Source organism: Thamnophis elegans, chromosome 11, assembly GCF_009769535.1.
Source record: "Thamnophis elegans isolate rThaEle1 chromosome 11, rThaEle1.pri, whole genome shotgun sequence".
NCBI lineage: Eukaryota > Metazoa > Chordata > Lepidosauria > Squamata > Colubridae > Thamnophis > Thamnophis elegans.
The window spans coordinates 9,794,017-9,820,315 of record NC_045551.1 but is presented as its reverse complement, the minus strand read 5'-3'; the positions used below and the strand labels follow the sequence as shown (position 1 = coordinate 9,820,315).

The window sequence follows — 26,299 nt, the reverse complement described above, 5'->3', positions numbered from 1 at the left end:
CCTGCCAGAACAGCCAGGTTTTAGTGGCTTTACGGAAGGCCGAGAGAGTGGGAAGGGTCCGGATCTCTGCGGGTAGATCATTTCACAGGGCCGGGGCAGCTACAGAGAAAGACCTCCCCCGAGTAGTCGCCAACCGGCATTGCCCGGTCGACGGTACCCAAAGGAGGCCCAGCCTGTGAGATCTTATAGGTCGTTGGGAGGTATGTGGCAGGAGGCGGTCCCGCAGATATTGTCACGACCACCATCGCAGCAGATACCCCTCATGCAATTCTTACCTCAAGGCTGGGTGTGGTTTATCCTCTGGTTAGGCAGCCATAGTACTTATAGTGAAGGTTTAAGGAGTAGAGCTACATCACTTTCACCTCTTATACCTGGCCTAAAATAATTGGTGGAATTCAGGTGTGGTGGAATAGTGCTGGTATAGTCAGCTTCTGGGCATAGAAAATGGAGTGAGGATGGGGAGAAGAGAGAATCGTCTTGCAACCAGTTTGGAGTGGGAATTGTTCCAGGTTGGATCTCACAAGAGTGGAGAGGAGTTAGTGATATGCTTACTTCCCCCGCTAGTGTACCCTGCATATCTGAGGTGGAAAAAATGCTGTTGTCTGGTACAAGCCAGGATTCCCAGTTCAGATGTCATGAGGAGGACTCCTTTTCCTAGTTCAATATGAAGTGAATGTGAGCGAGATGTGTTCACCATCACATCGCTTGTTTTTTTTTTTTTTTTTAGTAAACACTGCCATCCTGCTCTTCTGTGCTGGGCTCTGCTTCTTTCCCACAATGTAAGACTGAAGGAGTGATGGGTTTCAAAATTTTTTTGAACCTACTCTGTGGGTGTGGCCTCCTTTGTGGGAGTGGCTTGCTGGCCATGTGACCTGGTGGGAGTGGCTTTCCAGCCATGTGTTTTCTCTCTCTCTCTCTCTCTCTCTTTCCTTCCTTTTGTCTCTGTCCTTTTTTTCTTTTTTTCTTTCATTTCTCTCTCTTTTTCTTTCTTTTTTCTTTCTTTCTCTTTCTCTCTCTGTGTGAGTCTGTCTGTCTGTCTGTCTCTATATGTGTGTGTCTTTGCCTCTCCCTCCCTCCCTCCCTCCCTTTGTATCTCTCTATGTCAGTGGTGGGTTTCAAAAATTTTTGGAACCTCTTCTGTAGGTGTGGCCTGCTTTCTGGTGGAACCTCTTCTAACCGGTTAGGTAGATTTGACGTACCGATTCTACCGAATAGGTGCGAACTGGTAGGAACCCACCTCAGGACTGAAGGTGTCTGAATGAATCGTAGTATGATTAGAAAATAGGTTAGGAAATAGGCCAAATATGCCCTGATACTTCTCTTTCTGCAACTTCCCAATGGACATTTATTTATTTCTTGTCAAATCAACCTGCTTCTCCCCTCTCATTTTTTTCCCCTGTAGATTGATGTGATTTGGCATCATTTACTGATTTTTAACTATTGGGAACCAAGATGGAAGCAGACATGATGAACAAATTTAAGCCAGGAAGATTTTACTTAGCTTGACTTAAGACCACAACTGAGCACAAAATTTCTGCAAAAGCAAGACAGTTAAGTCTGTTTTGCCACATTTTACAACCTTTCTTGCCAGAGTTGTTAAGTGAATCACTGCAGTGGTTAAGTTAGTAACATGATTGCTAAGTGAATCTGGCTTCCCCATTGACTTTGCTTGTCAAAAGGTCACAAACAGCTGATCACATCACCCCAGGACACTGCAACTGTCATTAATATGAACCAGTGGCCAAGTGTCCAAATTTGAATCATGTGATCATGGGGATAGCAATAGCAATAACAATAGCAGTTGGACTTATATACCGCTTCATAGGGCTTTCAGCCCTCTCTAAGCGGTTTACAGAGTCAGCATATTGCCCCCAACAACAATCCGGGTCCTCATTTTACCCACCTCGGAAGGATGGAAGGCTGAGTCAACCTTGAGCTGGTGAGATTTGAACCGCCGAACTGCAGAACTGCAGTCAGCTGTAGTAGCCTGCAGTGCTGCATTTAACCACTGCGCCACCCCGGATGTTGCAATGAGTGTGAAAAATGACCTTAAATCACTTTTTTCACTGCTGTTGTAACTTTGAGCAGTCACTAGACAAATAATTCGTAATTTGTAATTTAATGAGTTTATATGCCCCCCAATCCCGGGCGGCTTACAAAATACGAGATAAAATAAAATAACAAATAAGGGGAAGAGACAAAACAAACAATTTAAAAAACACAACATACATTTGGCTTAACTGGGGGTTGGACCTGATTTATAAATCAATAATTGTACTTGCTTATAAGCTGTGTAGTGCTAATAGTGCTCTCTGTATAATAATTGAGATGGTCAATGATTAACAAAAATTAAAAACAATAACAAAATCAAATCAGATGATATAAAATATCAGGCTAACAAAGTTAACTAACACACAAAAAAAGTGTCTTATATGAATACAATGGTGCATTAATTACCTGTGCAAGTATAAATGTAAAATATTACAAACTATGAAGTAAAATATATATCATCTAAAAAGATAATTAATATGTGAACCCTAAAGGGATAAGTAACACAGAAGCAATTATTTCTGCAACCCATTATGCTTTATTTTCATTGCGGCAACATAGAATTTGGCAACTGCACAAGTGATAAATGGTTTCAAATCTTCTAAAAGGTGTTTCACATAGAAATTGTCTGGTCTTGTGGAAATTACATATTAGGGACAGAAGATAAGCAGACCCGATATCCCCGAAGAGTTTACAATGTAGTAACGCATGTGAAATGGTTTTGATCTCCTTGTCGCCACATTGGCAGGTATGCTGGGTTAATGGGGTTTTGGAGTACAGTATCTGCCTTGTAGCAGGGCAGATGGTGAGATGTTGTGACTGGCTTTGCAAAATGTTTTTCTCAGCTTGGGAAAAGTTAGATTTTGAAGATACCTTGTTAGTTCCCAAGTGCCCTTATTCATCCAATTTGTGCTTTGTTGGGGCAGCAAATTAACTTTGGTCTTATATTCCGTTTCCCTTATTCTTTGAGTGAAAAGTTGTTTGACGTCACATCCTAAAGAAATTAGTAATGGTACAGAAAGTCCATACAATGGCGGTTTTGCTCTGTAGCCTATTTTCAGGGAAAAGAAAAATTGTCTATTAAAACTAAGGGGGTCGATCTGAATTGGATTTTTACCCAGTAGTTTATCATCCTCCTCCAAGCCCTTACCTCAAGCCTTAACTGGGTGTTTGCTGATCCTTTGGGCTCAGCAAGGATTGATCTAAAAAAAAAATGTTTGCACTATTTCCAGTGCATCCTTCTTTGCATAAATTCCTACTTGTGCCCCATAAAGGATATAGGCCAGTGGTTTAGCCTGAAAAAAAGTTAATGCTACAGGAATTAATTGTATTAAACCCTTAATAGCACTTGTACCCATAAGAGCTAGCTGCAATATGTGATACTGGCATACATTCCAGGTGCCTTTAGAGTGAGAAACTACCCACAGGTATTTAAATGAAGTCGCTTCCTCTAATGTGTGCTTCTCTCTCTCCAGAATTGTTAGGTGGCCCTCTGAGCAAAATTTAGATTAATCAAAATGAAAAAGCTGAGAATTCTGGCTGTGGTACCAAAATCTTGCTACTATTGGTCTTTTTAGCCCTATAGGTTTTAATTGTGAAATTATGGTACCATTATCAGCACAGAGGGGTATGTGGATTCTGTGCCCTGCTAGTTTAGATGCATGGAAATGTGGATTATGACAAAGGTCCACCAATGAATTGATGTATAAGATGAAAAGACAGAGGGCAAGAATATATTCCTCTCTCACTCCTTTCTGAACATTTCCTGTGCCAGAGAGAAATGCTTGGAAATTGCACCTCGCTCTTACCTACAATTTCTGTATCAAAAAGAAGAGGCATCTATTAGTAGTTGTGTGGGGTTTTTACCCCCCAAAAGAGCATTCCTGGAAATTAATTCAAAGGCACGTTTAAAATCTAGAAAGGGGGAGGATTTCTTTGTGCTCCGGAATCTGGCCTGCTGTTGATCTCCCTCCTCTGAATCCTGCCTGGTCATCTTGGATTATGCCCTCTGTCTCTATCCAGTCTTGGTGCTAGTAATTTATAATGTTAACCACACTCAAAAGGCTGACAGGCCTGTAATAGTATGGATCATTCTTATTGTCCTTTTTAAAAACAATAAATTGGGATTATTATTGCCAGCCCCCAATCTTTTGGAACATAACCAGTCTGATCTATGAATGTAAATAGAGATGCTAAGCAGAGGGGCCCATCAGCTGGGATTCTTTTTAATTATTTCAGGCAAAACACAATCAACACCTGGAGCCTTGTTCACCTTAAGGGATTCAATCAGTCGGATTATCCCTCGCATGGAGACAGGAGGCCAATTCTGAATCTGATCCAGGTCGATCCCCCACACATTTAGGTTACTAGCAGGGGCCATGTATAACCCTCTGAAATACTCCTCCCAGGGTTGAATTGGCACTTGACTGAGGAGATGTGGGCTAAGAGTTTTCCTAATCCTCTGGTAGTTTGTCAGCAGAGGGAAGAATCCTTCTTCCTAACTGATTGCATGTTTCTGTCAGGTACCATCTATTGTTTTATTCTAGGAGGGCCAGTGGTGGGTTTCGAAAATTGTTCGAACCTACTCTGTGGGTGTGGCCTCCTTTGTGGGAGTGGCTTGCTGCCCATGTGACCGGGTAGGAGTGGCTTGCCGCCCATGTGACCGGATATGAAGATGCCGATGACACTTGTCAGAACCACCTTAAATTACCTCTCACACAGCACTGGCATGCATAAGGATATGATGTAAACTTGTTTTTTAAAAGGCATCTTTGGTTTGCGTTAAAACAACTTCAACAAACGCAATGTTCTGATTGCACCACAAACGCAGTAGTCATCCTTACCTTTCACAGAGGCACTGAGTTTTATAAATATGAGCATGATAGTGTAGAATAATCATATCCCAGGACCAGTGGTGGGTTTCAAAAAATTTTGGAACCTCTTCTGTAGGTGTGGCCTGCTTTCCGGGTCCACTGGTGGAACCTCTTCTAACAGGTCCGGTAGATTTGACGAACCGGTTCTACCGAATAGGTGCGAACTGGTACGAACCCACCTCTGAGGAGGGCCTTGTATTGTGCCTTTAAATTTCATAGGGAAAATAGTTGGTCTTCAGAAGAAAAATGTTTCTTCTTCCTGTACATATAACAATATGATCTTTTCAGTTGTTCACAGTCTTGATCAAACTTTTTTTTAATATATTTTACAACCCAGTTAATGGAGTGTTGCTTTGTTTCTTTGGCCAAAGCAGATTTCAGATTAAAAAATCAACACGTTATATAAATCAGTATGGTTTTTTGAGACTTGAAGTCTAATAGGCATGTACATATTTCTAGCAGATGCTTTTGTGTTACCTTCATTCAATTTGTATCTCTTTGTTGTTGATTTCCAGGATTGGGGTATGGACTGCTTCAGCTTTTACTGATTCTCAGAGGGGTATCATAGTTAGTAGTCGGGGATGGTGATCACTCTCTAATCATGAATCTATGCCCGTGTACTGTAGGACATTTAGGAGATCATGCAATGAGATCAGAGGTGGGTTCCTACCAGTTCGCACCTATTTGGTAGAACCGGTTCATCAAATCTACCGAATCAGTTAGAAGAGGTTCCACCAGGGGACCCAGAAAGCAGGCCACACCTACAGAAGAGGTTCCAAATTTTTTTGAAACCCACCACTGAATGAGATCCAGTAATCAATTATTTTCGGTTCCCATCTTGGAAACCATCAAGTATGCACAGCTCCAAATACTGGGTCACTTGCCAAACACATAATCCTGCCCAATTAGATTTTAAATCCTTAAATTCTCTAGTGTTTAAGGGTCTCTCTAGTGTCCTCCTCATAAAAAGTCATAAATTGATGGAGTAGTCAATTTCTCACTTTAATGAGCATTATCTAAGCCCATCTAATTATTCCTGGAAGAATTGTATATGTATTCTCTACCATTATAAGTTCTCTAACAGGCAAGACTTAGGTTGGGGAAAAGACAGACCAGAAAGAAGCAGCTTCTGCAAGGCAATTCCTAACAAGTGCAGCATCCCTGGCACCAGAACCAGAGCTTGACTCTTATTATTATTCTCTGGGCCCTCAGGAGAGCTGATTTCCTGTTTGACAAGGGGAGGACAGGAAGGGTAGTGGTTCCCTCTCCACCTGCCTACTCATTCTCCCTTTCCTCTGGAGGCCACAGCTTCTCCTGAGGCAGCACTGTGACGGAAATGGGGAGGTGGGGAGTGGCAGAGAAACCCTGGGACTATGCTTGCCTCAGTCTTTCCAGTCTAATCCTTTGTGGATTCTCTGAGAGAGTACACCTAAGAGTAGGCAACCAATCCCACTGCATGCTAATTTAAAAACTGGAAGAAAACATTGGATAGGGCAAGATGCTTTGTGAACTTTATAATAGAGCAATGTTTGTTATTTTTATACAATTAGACCTCCCTCTCTTTTCTCGGGTGAAATTTCCACAGTGGTAGGACAAAGACTCAATATGGCAAATATCAACTTTGGCATGCATTTTCTTTTGATGCCAGCATTCCCGTGTTTGAACCTAAGAACTGATGTATGAAGGGAGCCCACAGGCAGGGCATGAAGGCAGCTCAGAATTACCCTGGGGTTTCCACTACATACTCTAGATATTTAGGCTTGTATTTTGAATTATATGTACTATCTTGAAGGGTTTTTAGAAGAAAGTCATGGATTAACATTGATAAGTTGGTGAATTCAGAATTCAGGAATTTTCAAGGCAGGTTAAGTTGAGGAAAACAGTCTGCAGGCTTTGATACAGAATTCTGTAGAAAGGAGGAGAATTATGTCACATCTGTCCTGGAAAAGTGGTGAGGTCGGCTTTAGGGATTCTAGTGTTGTCAAGGAAACAGTAGATTTAACCTGCAACCTTAATTCATTTAAGAACTCTGGTGTTAGGGTCTGGCGTGCATAAACTCATGCAGGATTCTTTTTGGGTGGTCTGTCTGATAGATCTTATGTGAAAGTGCATGTGAACATGCAAAGGTATTTGTTGCAGATGTATTCAAGCTATTTCCAAAATCAGGACAACTGCAGCCAGAGTGAAATGATCATTGTGCTGGCTGGGGGATTCTGGGAGTTGAAGTCCACAGGACTTAAAGTTGCCAAGGTTGAGAAACACTGGTCTATATCCCCTTTGATCAGATTTCTTTATTCTGTGAATATATATATATATATATGTATGTATGTATGTATGTATGTATGTATGTATGTATGTATGTATATGTATATGTATATGTATGTATATATTTATGTATGTATATGTGTGTGTGTATATGTGTGTGTGTGTGTGTGTGTATGTATGTGTGTAAAATCTAATAGATACCTTTCACCCTGGCTTGGCTGATAACGGATCAGAGCCTGTGGCCTAATGGCTAAGAGGTCTGCCTAATATGTAATATAGCCCAGGTTCAAATCCCAGTAAGGGTATGGCTAGCTGATGAGAGCTAAATAGCTTGAAATAGATCTATACTAGTCTCCCTTTATTTATTTATCAGCACAAATACAACATATATATGGTGGATTTCAAAAATAGTTTGAACCTACTCTGTGGGTGTGGCCTCCTTTGTGGGAGTGGCTCGCCGCCCATGTGACCGGATGGGAGTGGCTTGCCACCCATGTGACCGGATATGAAGATGCCGACGACACTTGTCAGAACCACCTTAAATTACCTCACACACAGCACTGGCGTGCATAAGAATATGATGCAAACTTGTTTTTTAAAAGGCATCTTTGGTTTGCGTTAAAACAACTTCAACACACGCAATGTTCTGATTGCACCACAAACGCAGTAATCATCCTTACCTTTCACAGAGGCACTCAGTTTTATAAATATGAGCATGATAGTGTAGAATAATCATATCCAAGGACCAGTGGTGGGTTTCAAAAATTTTTTGGAACCTCTTCTGTAGGTGTGGCCTGCTTTCCGGGTCCACTGGTGGAACCTCTTCTAACCAGTTCGGTAGATTTGATGAACCGGTTCTACCAAATAGGTGCGAACTGGTAGGAACCCACCTCTGAGGAGGGCCTTGTATTGTGCCTTTAAATTTCATAGGGAAAATAGTTGGTCTTAATAATCTAAATAAATTATCAGCACAAACATAACAAATGTAACAAAAAGGCAACAGTAAAAATATTGGGTTTCTGTCTGGATGGTCTCTTGTGACGAGCCGAATGACAGAGAATGGAAGTGTGACCTTCCTCCCATATTTGGGCATACCAGGGGTTGTGACTTTAAATATATATATATGTGTGTGTGTGTGTGTGTGTCTGTGTGTGTGTCTGTGTGTGTGTGTGTGTGTGTGTCTGTGTCTGTGTCTGTCTCTCTGTGTGTCTCTGTGTGTCTCTGTGTCTCTGTGTGTCTGTGTGTGTCTGTGTGTGTGTCTGTTTTTGTGTCTGTGTGTGTTTGTGTGTTTTCGTAGATTTTCACGGGTGTAAGTATGCTGGTCTTGTTGTATTTGGGTCTTTTCCTGTGTAAGATTGAGATGGTCTTGGCAACATTTCAGCAAGGTCTCACTCGCCATCTTTAGCCCAAAACTCAGCCTGAAACCACGCTGAAACATTGCCAAGACAATCTCAATCTTACAAGGGAAAAGACTCAAATACAACAAGACCAGCATATATGTATATTTACACACACACACACACACACACACACCATATCAAAAGTTGTATTTCAAATACATATTTTCATTTTACTCTCATATTGAATATTATTTTTCCCAAGGTACACATTTCTAAACATATGCTATTCTACAAACACTTAGTTTGTCTGCATTTCAATTTTTAATGGGCAGCCTTTCAAATGTTGGAAGGTATAATACAGTGAGATGGGCAGCAAAATGATTTAATAAATAAAAAAAATCTGACAAGTCCTGAAAATGTGGATCAAATTAAATGTTCAAGAATAGCTAGGGAATAAATGTACGATACAAAGGACTATCCTGATATGGAAAGAAATAAGACATGCTTACCCATTGCCTTCTAAACCATAACATAATTTGTTTGCATATAGCATATTCAGTAAATATGGCCAATGGTAATTTATTCAGTAAACATGATTAAACAAACTATGACTTAGTATATTGCATGAACCCCATCTGAGTCAGGTGATGTAACATTGCCCGATGACAATGGTCATTACAGGAGGATCTGGATTTATTCAGAAAAATGAAAAATGGGATAGCACAGCTGTCTTTCCAACCATGTATGTCTTGACAGTTATTGTTGTCTATCAGCTGATTGGTTTCTGTCTGGGAGATTGGAGATAAGGGGCTTTCATATATTATCCTTGATTCTTTTTTCTTTTTTTGCACTGCATCTTTGGAGAAGGCATTACTTGTGTTCAACAGATCCCTTGCCCATGGCTAACATAATCCCATTTTTCTTCTTGTCTGAGTTTGCATGACATGTTGAGCCAACAATTAATCAGATTTGCTGGGTTCACAAACCTTGATAGGGCTAAAGTTTGGGTTTTTTAAATTAGATTACAGATCAATGTCTCATGTAAACACAACCCTTCTTTCTCCATCCAACACAGATGAAGAATTCCTGTGATGGATAGACATATCCCTTTCTACAGTATGACAGCCTGACTGAATTAGAAGAAAGCAATGAATCAGAACAGAGATTCCGTGCACTGAGGCCTCTGCCAAAGATAAACATGTTGACACTCAGTAATTTCACATATATCAACTTAACATCTGCCACCTGTGAAGGAACTCTTATGGTATGTGCCAACCAGGCCTCAGCTTCAGAGGTGGCACATACTCTTCACACTGATGACTGGCATGAAGATGATTTCAACTGCCTGCTGTGTTCTCCAAACAATGCCTCTGTAAACAATGATCAGCCAATTTCATTCTAATTTTGAAAATTTCAGGGTAATTAAAGCCAGGCAATGGCTTGCAAACACTTTAATTAAGTCTGATTGGGGAAGATGGAAGGGGAGCAAGGGAGTAAGGGATGATTGGCAAAGCCAGAAATAATGCAGAGTTCCAAGATGAATGTGTAAACACTAATCACATAACTACCAATGTAGCTTTTAAGCCATATTTAGCATGACATGAAATACAGGTAGTCCTCAAGTTACGACTACAATTGGGACCAGAATTTCCATTGCTATGCAAAGTGGTTGTTAAGTGAGTTGCGCCCTATTTTTTCAATCTTTTTCTTGTTAAGCAAATGGCTGCTGCTATTCTTAAGCAATCATTCAGTTGTAAAATGAATCTGGCTTCCCCCATTGACTGCTTGTCAGAAGCTAGCTGGGAAGGTTGGAAATGTCAGTCTCTTGACCAGTGGTGGGATTCAGCCAGTTTGCACCTATTCGGGAGAACCTGTTGTTAACTTTCCAAGCAATTTGGAGAACTGGTTGTTGGAAGAAATTCCCTTTTGTTTTTCTCCACTTTACAGGGCTAATCCTGTAAGGAAGGCAGGAAGGAAACATTCTGGTGTTGATTCCAGCCTCATCTTTATTGCCCTGCTTACAGAAACCGCCTCTCTGCTTAACTCTTATTACATTGTCACAGCTAAGGTGAAGCGCCCATCGACCTGAGTGATGTTGAGTTGGCCATGCCCACATGGTCACATGACCACTGAGCCACGCCTACCCAGCTGGTCATTAGGGCAGAGAACCTGTTGTTAAATAAATTGAATCCCACCACTGCTCTTTGCAACGGCCATGAATACTTATTTATTTAATTTAATTAATTAATTTAATTAATTTGTATGCCGCCCACTCTCAAAGAGACTCAGGGCGGCTTACAAGTAAAAAGGGGGAAGGGAAGGACATACAAAAACAAGACAACATTAAAAGATCACAATATTCACAACTTAGGATGGGGCTGGACAAATTCAACAGCCCCAAGCCTGCCGGAACAGCCAGATCTTGGCTGCTTTGCGGAAGGCTGGAAGGGTAGTAAGGGTCCGGATCTCCACGGGGAGATCGTTCCATAGGGCCGGAGCACATGGCCAAACTTTGGCCAAGTGCCCAAACTTCAATCATATGGCAATGGGGATGTTGCAATGGTCATATGTGTGAGGAAAGATCATAAATAACTTTTTTCAGTGCCATTATAACTTTGAACAGTCTCTAAACAAATGATTGTAAGTTGAGGACTATATCTGTAGAGACACGGAAGCTGACCTCAAAGGACAGCTACAGAATTGCTAGATGGTTACCTTGTTCTCCAAACTTCTGACAGCTGATGCTTGTCTAAATTTTTGCTAAACACATTTTTTCCCTCATGAACAACATGGGGGCTAGGAATAAGGATTAAAAATCCCCTGTGGGACTTTTCCTTTTTCTATCTCAGACGCCGGTGTGGGTGTGGTTGCTGAGATAAAGGTTGAGAAGAAGTTCCATGGCAAATGGAACTTGTTCTCAGTTCCTTTAAGATCCCTCACTCCAAATAAAGATGCATTGGAATTCGTGATCATACTGTGTGAAATTTGGATGCAACGCTCTGCTGCTTTAGTACTATTGGACTCCAAAATGTCAAAATAGCAAAGTGCACATACAAGAAAATGCATAGTTGTGCAGTAGCAAATTACAGGCCCATTTCATCTGCAGCTTTGTCCCCATCTTTCCTCTGGAAAATTCCTGCAGATCCAAGCTGACATTTGATTATCTTTTTAAACTGAAAATGTAGGGGATGAATTAATGGATCTATTGTGTGTAAAACAGGTATTTGACTTCGGATGCACTACAAGAACTAGAGGTGCCCTGCTGTCAGGCCTGCAATTATATTCCTTTTAGAATTTTGCCCTGCCACACTTTCTCTTTTTTCATTATGCTGTTTCATTAGTATAGTTGATGGGAGGGGGGAATAGAAAGGAGTAGGATAGTGGAATGTATTGTTGTCATTCTTTACTAGAAGCCAAGGTCATCTTTTGTCTCCGCACTTTTACACCTGACCGGAAGCAGCTGGGTGGAGATGCCAGCGTGGAAGAAGAAGATTGGACCATGTGATGGATTTGTGGGTGTGGGGATAAGATCATGAACTTTTAACTGGGTGGGATTCTGATGTAATTTTCAGAATTGGGATTCCATAGCAATGTGCTAAGATGTCTGCTTTATTAAATTGGAACTTTAAGGATCGTTTTGCCTTGGACTCTGATTTAATTCTACATGATACTTGGAATGCTGACAAATACCAATAAATTCTTATCTCTGGGTCCAAAAAGAAGAATGCAACACAGATTATTTTTAAATGAATTATGCTAATTAAGAGAGAGGGCTGCACATTGTCTTAATTTAATTAATTTATGGCAGCTGCAACATGATATATATGCATTCACTTGAAGATATATTTAAACAATAAAAACAGGAAAAGTAAGTATAATTTTCACCGTCCAATGCTTGCCTTGACACAGATTTTGATCATTTGGCTGGCATATACTACATACAATAGGTGTTTCAGATAATTTTTTCAGAAAGTTCAAAAAGTACTTTCTATTTCATTGATAAAAGATTTTAAATCAGACTCTATGAAGTTACTTTACACTGGTAAGATCACCTTTCCATTCAACTCAGTGGACCCTGATCTATTCAGAAATGTCTTTCTCCAAGGTATGCTTTTTCTAATCTTGCTATCTGATATTTTTTTATCTAAAAGTTTTAGAAGTACTTGTTTTTGATCTAGCCTGATTCTCAAAAAAAAAAAAAAAAAAAAAATTGGAGTGTAACGCTTGTTATCCTTTTCCCCTTAGACAGATATGTAATAAAACTACTTTTACCATTCCAGTTTATGATAATCCATTCTGGGATCATGTCTTGTTCTTTAACCTCTAGTTATTTTATAGAAAAAGAGATAAAAGCTGAATTATTTCTGAATAATTAATATGTTGACTAAAACATAAAAAATAAGTTATTTTTGTAAGTATGTTTATAACGGCTAAAAATAAATGTGAGTGGGATAGGTTGTGATTAACTTAAGAAATAAAATTTAAAATCTTAAAATTATATGTCTTTCATCAGCAACTTGCAAACATGTTTTTAGGAGCATTAAACAAGTTGATCTGTTTGACAGCATTTATTCTGGGATAAGTTTTGATAGCATGAGAAGTAATGTCCTCAGGCTGAATAATTAAAGACTATTTAATTGTTAGTTAAAGCCTAACTATTCACTTTGTGTTATATTTAGTTAAAGACTAAATCTATGCAAACAAATCTAATAATCTTTCATTAACAATCACTCTTAACAACTATAGATGCATTTAAGAATGGCTGTAAAGTCACAAAGGTTTATGCCATAATAAATTTATTATTATTATTATTATTATTATTATTATTATTATTATTATTATTATTATTATTATTTTGCATAATATTTTTATATCCATTTCATTCTATACAATCAGATGTTTACTGTGCATAACCGGGGCATATAACATTGAGTAATAAACACAGCCCTCACTTATATAGAAAATGCCCCCTACAATACAAACCCAATATACCACCTTGACCCACCATACACCCTCTTTCAACCCCCTCCAACTTTCATTCTTCCTTCTCACATACCCCTCTACACCTACTTCCCCTCCCCCTCTATCTAACCCTAACCCTATCACTCCCTCTCTTAATCCATTCCCTCCCTTCCTTCTCCTCCTCCTCTCTCTCACCTCTCCACCCTCCTTCTTCTTTCACTCAGCTCCTCCCTTTGGTATACTTCTATTACCCTCCAATATATTCCGTTTGTTCTGTTTTAACACTAACATTAAAAAGCCACAGTATACAAGTGCAATCAACTTTAGAATTTAACACATATTATATTTCCCCCCTCCCCCCCTCCCCCTAGATCCCCACCTCTCTTCCCTCCCCCCGACTTCCCAGAGCCCATACATGGTATAACTTTTGGACAATCACAGTCTAAATATCTCTACATTGAACTCAGCTTAATAAATTTATTATTTTTAAAGTATCATTTCCCCCCATATACAAATATGTTCCAGCTAAAAAACTTCATTTGCCTAACTCTTACTTACGTATTGTGGAAAACCAAGTCTCCTTTTCTACTTTTCATATGAGAACAGTTTGATGCCGTGTTTCAGTTCTCTCCCATTTTGTTCCTCCTTGTTAAACAGGAATGATAAGCTGTCATTGGCAGGCTGTCTATTCAGCACTTTTCTTATTAATAATCAGAAATCATTTCCTTGAAAGAAGTTCCCTCATTATCATTTTCTACTTTACAGTCTGAAGTGGCACATAATTAGCAATAATTTTTTAACTTTCCAGTTCCCCATAATTAGCAAGAATATGACTTCCCCAATTCTTTAGTTGTCCATCCAAGATCTCTTATAAGTCTTCAACCTACTTAGATTTTTTTCCCCATCATTCGAGGTAACCCTTTGCTTTGAGTCTGTATAAACCCCAAATGAAAAGTAGAGGGAATGCTAAGATTATTGGCTGCGAATTCCTACCCATTTTATAATTTTGAAAATTCATTCGCTTGTAATTGCTGTTTCCCCCAGATCTATAATCAACACTTTTTCTATGTGGTAATCAAGTCATATTTTATGATTGTTGTAATATAATTCCTTGTGTAGGTGTGGGTCACCCATGGCCCAGTGCATAACGGGGCATGCGCGGCCACGCTGAACCACACAGGAGAAAACAAACTCCTAAAACCCCATAACATCCTGATAGTTCATAACATAACATCCTGAGATGTGCCCTACCAATGACGCCCAGGATTTGACCATATATAGACAGAACTTCCCTGAGCAGTAGATTAGAAATTGTACTTTTACAGGCTGTTTTTAACCACATGCTATTGCTCCTCCTGCCTTTGTCCTATCTCAATAAAAGGGGCTCTCAGACCCCCAATCTGGGTCACTCCATCCCAAGAAAGATCGTGTCCTGTCTTTTCTCCACATTGGCCTCATGGACGAACCACGGGAAGATCACATTTGGTAGCAGAGGATGGTTACTTTACATATGATGTCATTTTTTTGTCTGTCAGTCACATTTGATGTCCTGCTGGAGTCTTAGGTTTATGAAGTCTTTATGCAACAGACAAGTTGTACATTCATCTTTGGGATAACATCTAATTGTTTTTTGTTTGAAATAAAGACAGATATGGAATGGAATTGCAGGCCTAGCCTAATCAGAAGGAAGCCTTACTCGGTTGAAGGAGGCTTCCCCCCTTCCCCTGCAATCAGTCTACTTAGACATTTAACTTTAATTATACTGCTCTGATGTGAATTCCACATATGGCACAAGTTTTTTAAACTGTGCATGTTACATTTTTCTGCATTCTCAGAGGTGAAAGATGTGAATGAAATTCTAGAGACATCAACAGCTTAAAGGGACAATGAGGAGTAATATTAAAAACTATTTCATTCAGAAGTAGGTCGCCGAGGTGGCGCAGTGGTTAGGGTGCAGTACTGCAGGCTACTTCAGGTGACTGTTATCTGCAGTTCAGCGGTTCTAATCTCACCGGCTCAAGGTTGACTCAGCCTTCCATCCTTCCGAGGTGGGTGAAATGAGGACCCAGACTGTGGGGGCGATATGCTGACTCTGTAAACCACTTAGAGAGGGCTGAAATCCCTATGAAGTGGTATATAAGTCTAACTGCTATTGCTATTGCTATTGGTCCATTTAACCTGGTGCCAACTGAGATGTTTATCAGTTTTCAACATAGTAGACACATTTCATTCTACCTGAGAGGGTGAGCCAAGTTAGTGAGACACAAACAGCTCCTGAAATAAACTTTGGGCTTGTGACAGGCCCGTAATCCATCTGGCTTACCTCTACACCCACAAAATATCATCTAGAGAAAATAATCCAGACCAGCCCCATAAATGACATTGGGACCAGAGGTAGATTGCTGCTGGTTTGGCCCGGATTGGGTGAACTGGTAATAGCAGCGGTGGGAAGCTCTGCCCACCTGCCTGGACGCTTCTGTGCATGCGCAGAAATGTTGCGTGCCCGAACCAGTAGTAATAAAATTGGTAACCCACCACTGACTGGGACCCATATATCTAACCAAGCAGAGAAACAAAGAAACACAGAATTCAGGATTAATGCCTTTTCGGACCCCCCTCATCCCACACCAACACACACTCCGAGCCAAAGATAAGTTACGGCATTTAATTAACAGACAGATAGGTCCTTGGCAGAAAACAGGCACAGACAAGCTTAGGCAGCAATCCAGCACAGATAAGCCGTGACAGCAATCCAGCCTGCCAAGCTCACAATAATGTTCTCTGACATTAGTTCCTGCGTTGACTTCTGCAAGAGGGGCATGTGCATAAGCAGTCCTTTTTATAGTCTGGAGAGGGGCCTAATGACCACCAGCTGAGTGCAATTACCTCCTGTACTTGCGCAACTGTTCCTGACACCTATTAGCTCTTCGGTGCTGGGCATCCAGGAACAACTCACTGCTGGCGTCCGGATCACTCTCCCTTGTCTCCTCCCCACTGGTCCAAGGCTCAAGCGCCTCTTGGTGGCCAACCAGCTTCTCTGAGCCCTGCTCAGAGTCAGAACCCTTTCCAGGGTCCTCCACATCCTCCAGAGCCGACTCATAGGCCCCTCACTGTCGGAGTCTGGTGGCAGCTCCAATGGCTCCTGCTGGGCCACAACAAATGCCTATCTCCCCCATTGCACAAACAACAACAAAATCTGCCTGAGGAACCATTCACTTCCACAGATTATGATAACACAGAGCCCAGTCATAAGACAAGCCACCTCCCTGACTTCAAAGACTCAGCCCAAATTTGTCCCGACTCCCAGCAGGGGTCTATGATAATTTGCTGCAGCCAAGACTTCCAACAAGCCCTTGATCTGCAAATCCCTGGGAATTAATACTGCAGCAGAAGCTGGCCACAGTCAGCATTCTGGCAGCCTATTCATCCAGGCATCCAGAAGTAGTTAATTTAGTCAACCATGCCATGTAGTACAGAAAAATGTGACTCCTTCTAGGAAATCATGGGAATGCCCACAGATGGAACAACCTCGAGTTTATTGTGATCTCCCTATCTTAGATCCTAAACTGCCAAAGCAGAACATTTGGCTTTCACTTGGTTTTCACTATTTACCAGGGGTGGGTTTCAACCGGTTCGTGGCGGTCCCTGCGAACCGGTTGGTCAGCGAATCCGGAAGTAAGTAACTTCCGGGAACGGCGAAGGGCGCGCCCGCCCTCCCGTGGTCCTTACCCGGTTTTGACGAGTTCTGCGCTTCTACGCATGCGCAGGACGCATACAGCGCCTGCACGATCCTCCAGGAGCAGCTGGAGCATCGCCCAGACGCTAGTACGCATGTGTGCACCGCGCGCGTGCACGAGGACACTGCCGGCCCCGTTCCAAACAAACCGGTTGAAACGGGGCGAGAAACCCACCTCTGCTATTTACCCAGTGTAAGAAACACCAAATCAATCCTTTTAGGTTTTTTTTCTCAGCCTTTTCTCCCTTTCCAGATTAATTCAAATGAGAAAATTCCTACAGGCGGACTTATCACTTCCAAACCATCAGAGTCTTTAAGGAGACTTCGTCAGCAACCTCATCGCTAGAAAAAGTGACAAAAGGTCATGAACTTGCAGATAAGATCCATAAAACACACACACTTCCAAAAGCAATAAATCTGCCAGACTTGGCAGCAGCAAAGAGGTTAAGCAAACTTCAAAAGAGGAAGCTATAAACTCAGAACTCATTCATCTGAAGGGTGGGGGGAACTTGCTGACATCAAAACAATCTTGATGTGCCCTACCAGTGCTGGTAGTGATATGAAAGTCCAGCACAATTTAATTCACCTGCCCCTTTGAGTTGCTCAACCTCTAAACTATCTCATGTTATTGCCTCTTCTATGACCAAGACACCTAGAAAGCTGTCAGCGCATGACACTGATTCATCAATAACAGTGAAAGTGGCACTGACAGTGACTCCTCTGGAAGTTTTACACCAGAAATTCTCAAGAAACCCATGTAATCCCAAGCAGCGGTTAACCAAAGGAAAGAGCTTGTAAATGTAACAAAGCCCAGCCAAACAATACAGAAACCCAGTCTGGAGATTTAATTTCATCTGCCTCCAAAACTAAGGCGCCTCTTCTGGCCAATAGGAACCTGACTCTTAGAGGAAACAATTCCCTTCATTTCCACTTAACATTGGACAACCCACAAAGAATGCTTGGGATCCTTTGCTTGCCAATGATCCACATTTCACTGCCCATGCTGCACTGATTCTCCTGATGGACATACATTTGGAAGAGAAGAAGGTGAAGCCTGTTGTGCCACTCCTCCTCCCCCACGGAAGGAGACATAACTATAGGAGCCTCAACTGTCAACTAATATGAACCTTCTACTCTTGCAAAAATCACCCACCCAGTACGAAGTGTACAATACCTCTGCTTCACATTTAAGTATTTATTCACCAGCATAATGTCATCCTTTCCACCTGGGATGTGGCTGGCTGGTTTATATCCACCAGAGCTCCCTGTTTTATTTACTTCCTCTCCCACCATGACATTAACTGCTTCAATGTGGCTGCCTCATCAAGGCTATCGGAACTGGGAAAGGCATAAAGCAAGGCTGCATATTGGCCCCATTCCTAATTCTATATCAAGTACATATTGGACCATTACCTCAATTTTCACTCCCCCAAACTGGCTGGAAGATGCATTTCTCTTTTATTCTAGGCAGTGATGTCGCAATATTCTCAAGTGTCTTAAAAGAGCACTGAGACCACTAGGACAGTATTGCAAGGATGAGCAGCTAGAACCAGAGGTGGGTTCCTACCAGTTCGCACCTATTCGCTAGAACCGGTTCGTCAAATCTACCGAACCGGTGAGAAGAGCTTCCACCAGTGGACCCGGAAAGCAGGCCACACCTACAGAAGAGGTTCCAAATTTTTTTGAAACCCACCCCTGGTCCTTGGATATGATTATTCTACACTATCCTGCTCATATTTATAAAACTCAGTGCCTCTGGGAAAGGTAAGGATGACTACTGCGTTTGTGGTGCAATCAGAACATTCCGTGTGTTGAAGTTGTTTTAACGCAAACCAAAGATGCCTTTTAAAAAACAAGTTTACATCATATTCTTATGCATGCCAGTGCTGTGTGTGAGGTAATTTAAGGTGGTTCTGACAAATGTCGTCAGAATCTTCATATCCGGTCAAATGGGCAGCAAGCCACTCCCATCCGGTCACATGGGCAGCAAGCCACTCCCACAAAGGAGGCCACACCCACAGAGTAGGTTTCAACAATTTTTGAAACCCACCACTGGCTAGAACTCAAGTATGAGAAAAACAAGATTTGCAAAAAAAATACTTGCCAAAGGTGTAAGAATCAATGGAGGATACATGGCCGTGAGATTGAGCAGGTGTCCTGTTTCAAATATTTGGGAAATAGTCCTATATTCTTCCAACAGTAGGAAATCCCCTGAAGACAACATCACTGAAAATGCACAGATAAGGATTTGCAATCCTTAAATTCCTCAAGATAAGAGATGGCCACTATATACCAGTAGTATTCGAAGCCAAGCTAATAGCACAACTTCTTTATGGTGCCCAGCTGACCCCCTTCTCCAATTCTGTCCCATTACAACTTTTTCAGTCCAGATTTCAAAGATTAACCATTCAAACCCCAAACTGTGTCTCTAATGCCACCCTGAGACTAAAACAGACTTCGTGAAAGTAGAAGCTAGAGTATAGGTGATGGCACTCAACTATTGTCTCAGACTACCCTTTCTTCACCTTGGCCTTGCTCCACTATGAAGGATGATTCTCAATTAACAAGGAAAAAGACAGCAACAACTACAATTTCATCTTGGGCTTCTCTCCAGGTCTTCTATTTAGTATGCAATATGTTCAGGCCATAGCACTCATTAAACAGTGTGTAGCAGTCACAGAGCGCCAACTGGACCTGGCCAGGTCTTCAACCTTTACTGCCAGTGAACCCAAGAGATATTCTGTCTCTCTGTGGCATACTTAACTAATCTTGAAGTACCTAACCACCCAAGGGCTTTCCACTGGCATGATGACACATTCTTTTCTTAGCTGTCATTCAAGGCTGATACAGCAAGATTTCCTATGCATCTGTGGCTACAATAGAACATGTAGAAACAATAGAACATGTAGTTCTCCGGTGCCTGTATTACAGAGACATTTGTATTAGCCTCATCTCATCATTACTGTAAGGTGTCAGGCCTCAAGCCTGAACCAAACTAGGGTTTCATTATATTAAGCTTTAACCGTTCATATATAGAAATTGCAAGGACATGGTGCGGTAAGACACGAGTTAGAAGGAAGTCTGCACAAGAAATCTGCTGAAGCAAAGTATCTATTTTAACCTATTTGCTGGCTTGGTTGTAAATCTGTTTAGTAGACACATTGTTAGTTCCTCAAAATACATGCATGTCTGTCCGTTGGCTGACTATGTATTATGACTTCCTATAGACATAATATTGCTGTAACTCAAGGGCAAATCTTGAGGGGTGTTTCCAAAACTAACAGATGACTTTAACTGAAAGCGATAAACTATATAAGGAATTTCCTGACTTTCACTCATTGTTCAGGCCATTGTTCCTGAACCTGCACAATAAACATTTCCTTCTCTGAAGAGCTGACTTCCGTGTCCTGTCTTTTCTACAATAACTGTATAAATACACAGGGAGCCCAGAACGATTTTGCACCTCCCTGCTACTCCCATCTACCAACCATTCTACAGCATCCAATGTTGCCAGGTTCTGTACAGTAACACTTAAAATCCATCCAATGATGGATGATCTGTGCTGCAAATCAGTCTTAATGAGCACCTAGGATGCTCTGTATTATAATAAGTTTAGTTTGTCATGCTCTTCTATATCCATTTACTGCTCCAACCACTCCTTTTGTAATATGTTTAAAGTTTTGTTTTTATGCTTTTTAGCCTTTTGTGTGCAATCTATTTTCTGATGTATCTTTTATGCTTTTTAATTTCCTGTACAACACCTTTCTTATGCTAGTTTTTGACTGTAATAAAGTTTGACTTCATTGTGTTCATTCTCCCTGTATGAAGAAAATAAAAATCAAGCACTCAATTCAGCAGTGAAGTCAGTCTGCTGAATATTTCTATTAGAAAAATATTCAGTAGGTTAAATATGTTTCCAGTTTTATCTTCCTTCCATGTCATATAGCACTTAAAGTCTACTTAAAAACAGTTGTGTTAAAAAAAAATCGGAGATCCCTCCAGAATTGAGGAAATTATCTTTTACACCACCACCTGTTGCTTATTCCTGAGGGCTAGAAATTTCCTCTTTCTTTTTTGATTTACATAAATTCTAGAGCCTCCTGAGTGTGATCTGCTTTGTTTACTGCTAGTCTTCCTTATATTCTTGTCTTACTATTTTCTTCCAGAGAATTTGCTCGTTGGAAAGTCAATAACTTGGCATTGGAAAGAAAAGATTTCTTCAGTTTGCCTTTGCCTCTGGCTCCAGAATTCATCCGCAACATTCGTCTTCTGGGGCGTCGGCCCAGCCTTCAACAGATCACAGAGAACTTGATTAAAAAATACGGGACCCATTTTCTTCTCTCAGCAACTCTTGGAGGTAAATACTTAGTTTTCTGTTCATACATTAAACTCATAAACAATATATTTGAGCTGCATCAGCAAAGATTATATTGTATTAAATATATTTCCTGAAGCATTTACAGTAGACACAGCCTGACTGTAACAGCCCTGGCAGTTCAAATTGTTTATTAAGATGAATATCATTTACTCTTTAAATAAGCTCTGATGAGACAAAAGGACTCAAAAAGGCATGCATGGAGTTACTTGGAAGGATTGGTGCATAATATGTGGATCTTCTGAATATGTGTTTGGAAACAGAGTCACTGCCTTAGGTGGGGTTTTTTCTCAAGTAATCAATGCCCAGGGTTGCAACTACGCAGCTCAATCCAGTTTTAATAATTGTTATGCCATGTTAAAGCACAGATATGAAGAGACCCAGGGCAAGATCAGTTGTCTAAATGGGAAGAATATATGAGGATTGCATAGAAACTGTAGTTCATAGCAATTGCCCTTAGAGATAGTGCTTCCCCTCTACCTATTGCATTGTCACATCCTGACAATATCTGTCATGATCACATAACTGCTTTCCCCATCAGGGAACGACACTTGTCTTCGGGAAAGATGTGTCATGGCTCTGTGTCTTCATAACATTTCCCTGCAAACTCCCTCTGTGAACCACAGTCTGCAGCCTCGGAATCATGTTGGCAAAGATTTCCATCACTGTCATCTCTTTAGAATCAGTTACAGACAGAAGGAATATGAGACATTAGAATAGTCTAAGGCAACTCCAATTTCTATTACTGTCATCTCTTTAGAATTAGAGGCAGAAGGAGATGCAACATCACAACATTCCTTTCAGGCATCCTCCAACTGGTACCACAATGCTCTGTGGTCAAGAATGCTCCTCCCCCTTCAGCTGACAGGTCTCTCTTTCCAGCTCAAGAATTTTAATTCAATAGACAACATTACTGCATTCTAACTACTGCACAGTCAGGGCTCTCTGGGAATGGCAAACCGCTTCTGAAATCTTGCCACAAAAACTGCAGGTATTTCTCAATAGTGAGTGGAAGACACTTGAGTGAGTGAGTGAATGAATGAATCAGAGGTGGGTTCCTACCAGTTCGCACCTATTCGGTAGAACCGGTTCGTCAAATCTACCGAACTGGTTAGAAGAGGTTCCACCAGTGGACCCGGAAAGCAGGCCACACCTACAGAAGAGGTTCCAAAAATTTTTGAAACCCACCACTGGTCCTTGGATATGATTATTCTACACTATCATGCTCCTATTTATAAAACTTAGTGCCTCTGTGAAAGGTAAGGATGACTACTGCGTTTGTGGTGCAATCAGAACATTGCGTGTGTTGAAGTTGTTTTAACGCAAACCAAAGATGCCTTTTAAAAAACAAGTTTACATCATATTCTTACACATGCCAGTGCTGTGTGTGAGGTAATTTAAGGTGGTTCTGACAAGTGTCGTCGGCATCTTCATATCCGGTTACATGGGCGGCAAGCCACTCCCACAAAGGAGGCCACACCCACAGAGTAGGTTCGAACAATTTTTGAAACCCACCACTGGAATGAATGAATGAATGATCCAGTTCTTTATCCATGTAACATTCACTCCTCTCAATAATTTTTCTGGCCTCTGAGAGGATTTCCATACATTTTTCTCCCCCGCACCCACATTTGCTAATGTATAAAAAGCTAAAAAGAGAGTTGTAACTTTGGACAAGATGCCGTTTTCTATTGAAAAATAGCTTTGAAGAGAGAGTGAAGATACATGACTACTTCCTCAAAAGAAAAAGAATTAATTCTAGCTTCAGGCTGTGTGAAGCATGGTGGTCAAGAGAATTGCCTTAGAAAGCAGCCGGCGAAGCAGTTCACACTTTTCTCTAAGGATTTATCATACTAGGATTCATTGGTGTGGAGGATTTGTTATTGATTAAAGCCATAGTTCAAAGAAGGACTTAAAGCAGCGGTATGGATTTTAAAAAATCTATAAGTCACATCTAGTATTAGCAACAGAACAAGCTTGCCAAGAGACTAAAGACAATTAGTGATATTTCACTATGCGAGTGATTGCTTGGTTTAAATAATACATTTTCCATTGCCAGATTGACATCATTTCCCCTCTTTTACTCACATGAACCATCCTTTTTAATGCTGTGATGTGCTAAAGATTTCAAGTACTTGAGCAACTGAGTTTTTATGTGCCATGCACTGTATAGTAATTATCTCTATTATTATTGGATCTGACTCTACTATATAGTAAGAGATTTCACAGAAACAGGAGATCTTAGAATCAGAATACAGTTGGAAAGGACCTTGGAGGTCTTCTAGTTCAACCCCTAATCAAGCAGAAGACCCTATCATTTCAGACAAGTGGCTATCCAATCTCTTCTTGAAAACTTCCAATGATGAAACACTCACAACTTCTGAAGGCAACTTGTTCATATTTAAAGCTCATGTTTAAGTGATCGTCCACTAGGACTCTAAGGTCCCTCTCACAGTTACTGCTTTTGAACCAGGTTTCATTTAATCTGTATTTGTACCAGTGATGGGTTTCAAAAATTGTTTGAACCTACTCTGTGGGTGTGGCCTCCTTTGTGGGAGTGGCTTGCTGCCCATGTGACCGGATGGGAGTGGCTTGCCACCCATGTGACCGGATGGGAGTGGCTTGCTGCCCATGTGACCGGATATGAAGATGCCGACGACACTTGTTAGAACCATCTTAAATTACCTCACACACAGCACTGGCATGCATAAGAATATGATGTTAACTTGTTTTTTAAAAGGCATCTTTGGTTTGTGTTAAAACAACTTCAACACACACAATGTTCTGATTGCACCACAAACTCAGTAGTCATCTTTACCTTTCACAGAGGCACTGAGTTTTATAAATAGGAGCATGATAGTGTAGAATAATCATATCCAAGGACCAGTGGTGGGTTTCAAAAAAATTTTGGAACCTCTTCTGTAGGTGTGGCCTGCTTTCCGGGTCCACTGGTGGAACCTCTTCTAACCGGTTTGGTAAATTTGACAAACCGGTTCTACCGAATAGGTGCGAACTTATAGGAACCCACCTCTGATTTGTACCTTTGGTTTTTCATGCCTATGTGTAACTTTAGTTACCCTTTAGTTTACTTCTCAATAAAAAAATGATTTCAATGAACATTCTAATAGAGGTATTTGGGGTAATGCTAAAAGCCACACCAGGTATTCTATCCCTCAAAGAGGCTTCCTGTGGATTAAAAATTGATCCATTTTTATTTGCAACTCCAAGGATTTTGGTCCAAGAAAGAAACTGCAATGTGATTGAATGTGATAATTGCAGAAGAGTCAGAATTTTCCACCTCCACAAATGCTGTTGACATTCAAAGGCCTGTTAGATGCTATTGTCTGATAGGAAAGTTTCAAATCAAGATAACCTGTATTGCTGAGAGTAAACACCAGATTCATTATAAAATAATCCTACATTTCTATCTCTGTTGTTTGAAATATAACTAAAAACTGAAATTAACTTAACCAACCCTATATAAATTAAAATCTGTTGTTCAAACAAATACAAAAATGTTAATTTCTCAATTTAAAATGTATGTGTAAAGACAATAAATAGACCCCTGTCTTAAGTTTTACTTCCTCAGAGAAGAAATCCTATACTTTGGGGACAATCAGAGTTGGCTCTCAATTCTTAGGGTTTGGGGCAAATGTGGAATAGCCTCTTAGATCTTTGGAAGGTGCAATGGCTCAGTGGTTAAGAAGCTGAACTTGTTAGCGGGAAAACTGATAGCCTGGGTTTGAAACCCAAGCCCCATGCAATGTGGTGAGCTTCCATTCTTGCCTCTGCTCCTACCCAGTTTGAAAGCAAATGCAAGTAAATAAATAGATACCACTTCGGTGGGAGAATAACAGCATTCTATGTTGTAGCATGATGTCATGCTGGCCACATGACTGTAGAAACATCTTCAGACAATGCTGGCTCCCTCGGCTAAGAAATGGAGATGGGAACTCTCTAGAGCCGGACACAAATGGATAGGGAAAATCTTTACTTTTATTAAATCTTTGACTTGTTAAGGAAAACACATTCATTAAAATGTGAAATTCCCAGGCATGGAAAACTTGAAATCGAATTGCATTTGAAATATGGCTATCAGATTTGGACTACAAAACTCTTGACAATTTAGAATAAAAATGGCAATAAAAATACTGAAAGCAATTTGTTATCTGGGTTTTTCTAGCCCAATCTGGTAAACTTAATCTGAAAGTGAATGGGCAATTAAGGCAATGATGCTAAACAAGTTGTTTCGATTTGTATTCCCCATAATCTTCTAGAAGATAAACTATAACATTTTGGATCCTTGAGTTTATAGTATCAGGTACAAGGAACTGAAATGACAGATGAGCTGATTTTACAGTTGTCTTCATTGCTCGCCTATAGATAGGAATACTAGTTAAAACACACACTGCTTAACTACTGCATACTGAGGTGGCGCAGTGGTTAGGGTGCAGTACTGCAGGCCACTTCAGCTGACTGTTATCTGCAGTTCAGTGGTTCTAATCTCACCGGCTCAAGGTTGACTCAGCCTTCCATCCTTTCGAGGTGGGTGAAATGAGGACCCAGACTGTGGGGGCGATATGCTGACTCTGTAAACCCCTTAGAGAGGGCTGAAAGCCCTATGAAGCGGTATATAAGTCTAACTGCTATTGCTATTGCTATACTGTAAATGCTTCAAAGTTTTATGGAGAATCTTCTT

At 40.8% G+C, this 26,299-nt stretch overlaps 1 protein-coding gene across 1 annotated transcript in view; it reads left to right on the top strand.

The window, feature by feature from the left end:
* Positions 1-26,299, top strand: part of BRINP2 (BMP/retinoic acid inducible neural specific 2) — an 83,181-nt gene that overhangs the window by 17,396 nt on the left and 39,486 nt on the right. The window contains exon 2 of the mRNA XM_032226932.1: positions 21,392-21,582. Within this exon, the coding sequence (XP_032082823.1) occupies positions 21,392-21,582 (191 nt within the window). The remainder of the gene's footprint in view (positions 1-21,391; positions 21,583-26,299) is intronic.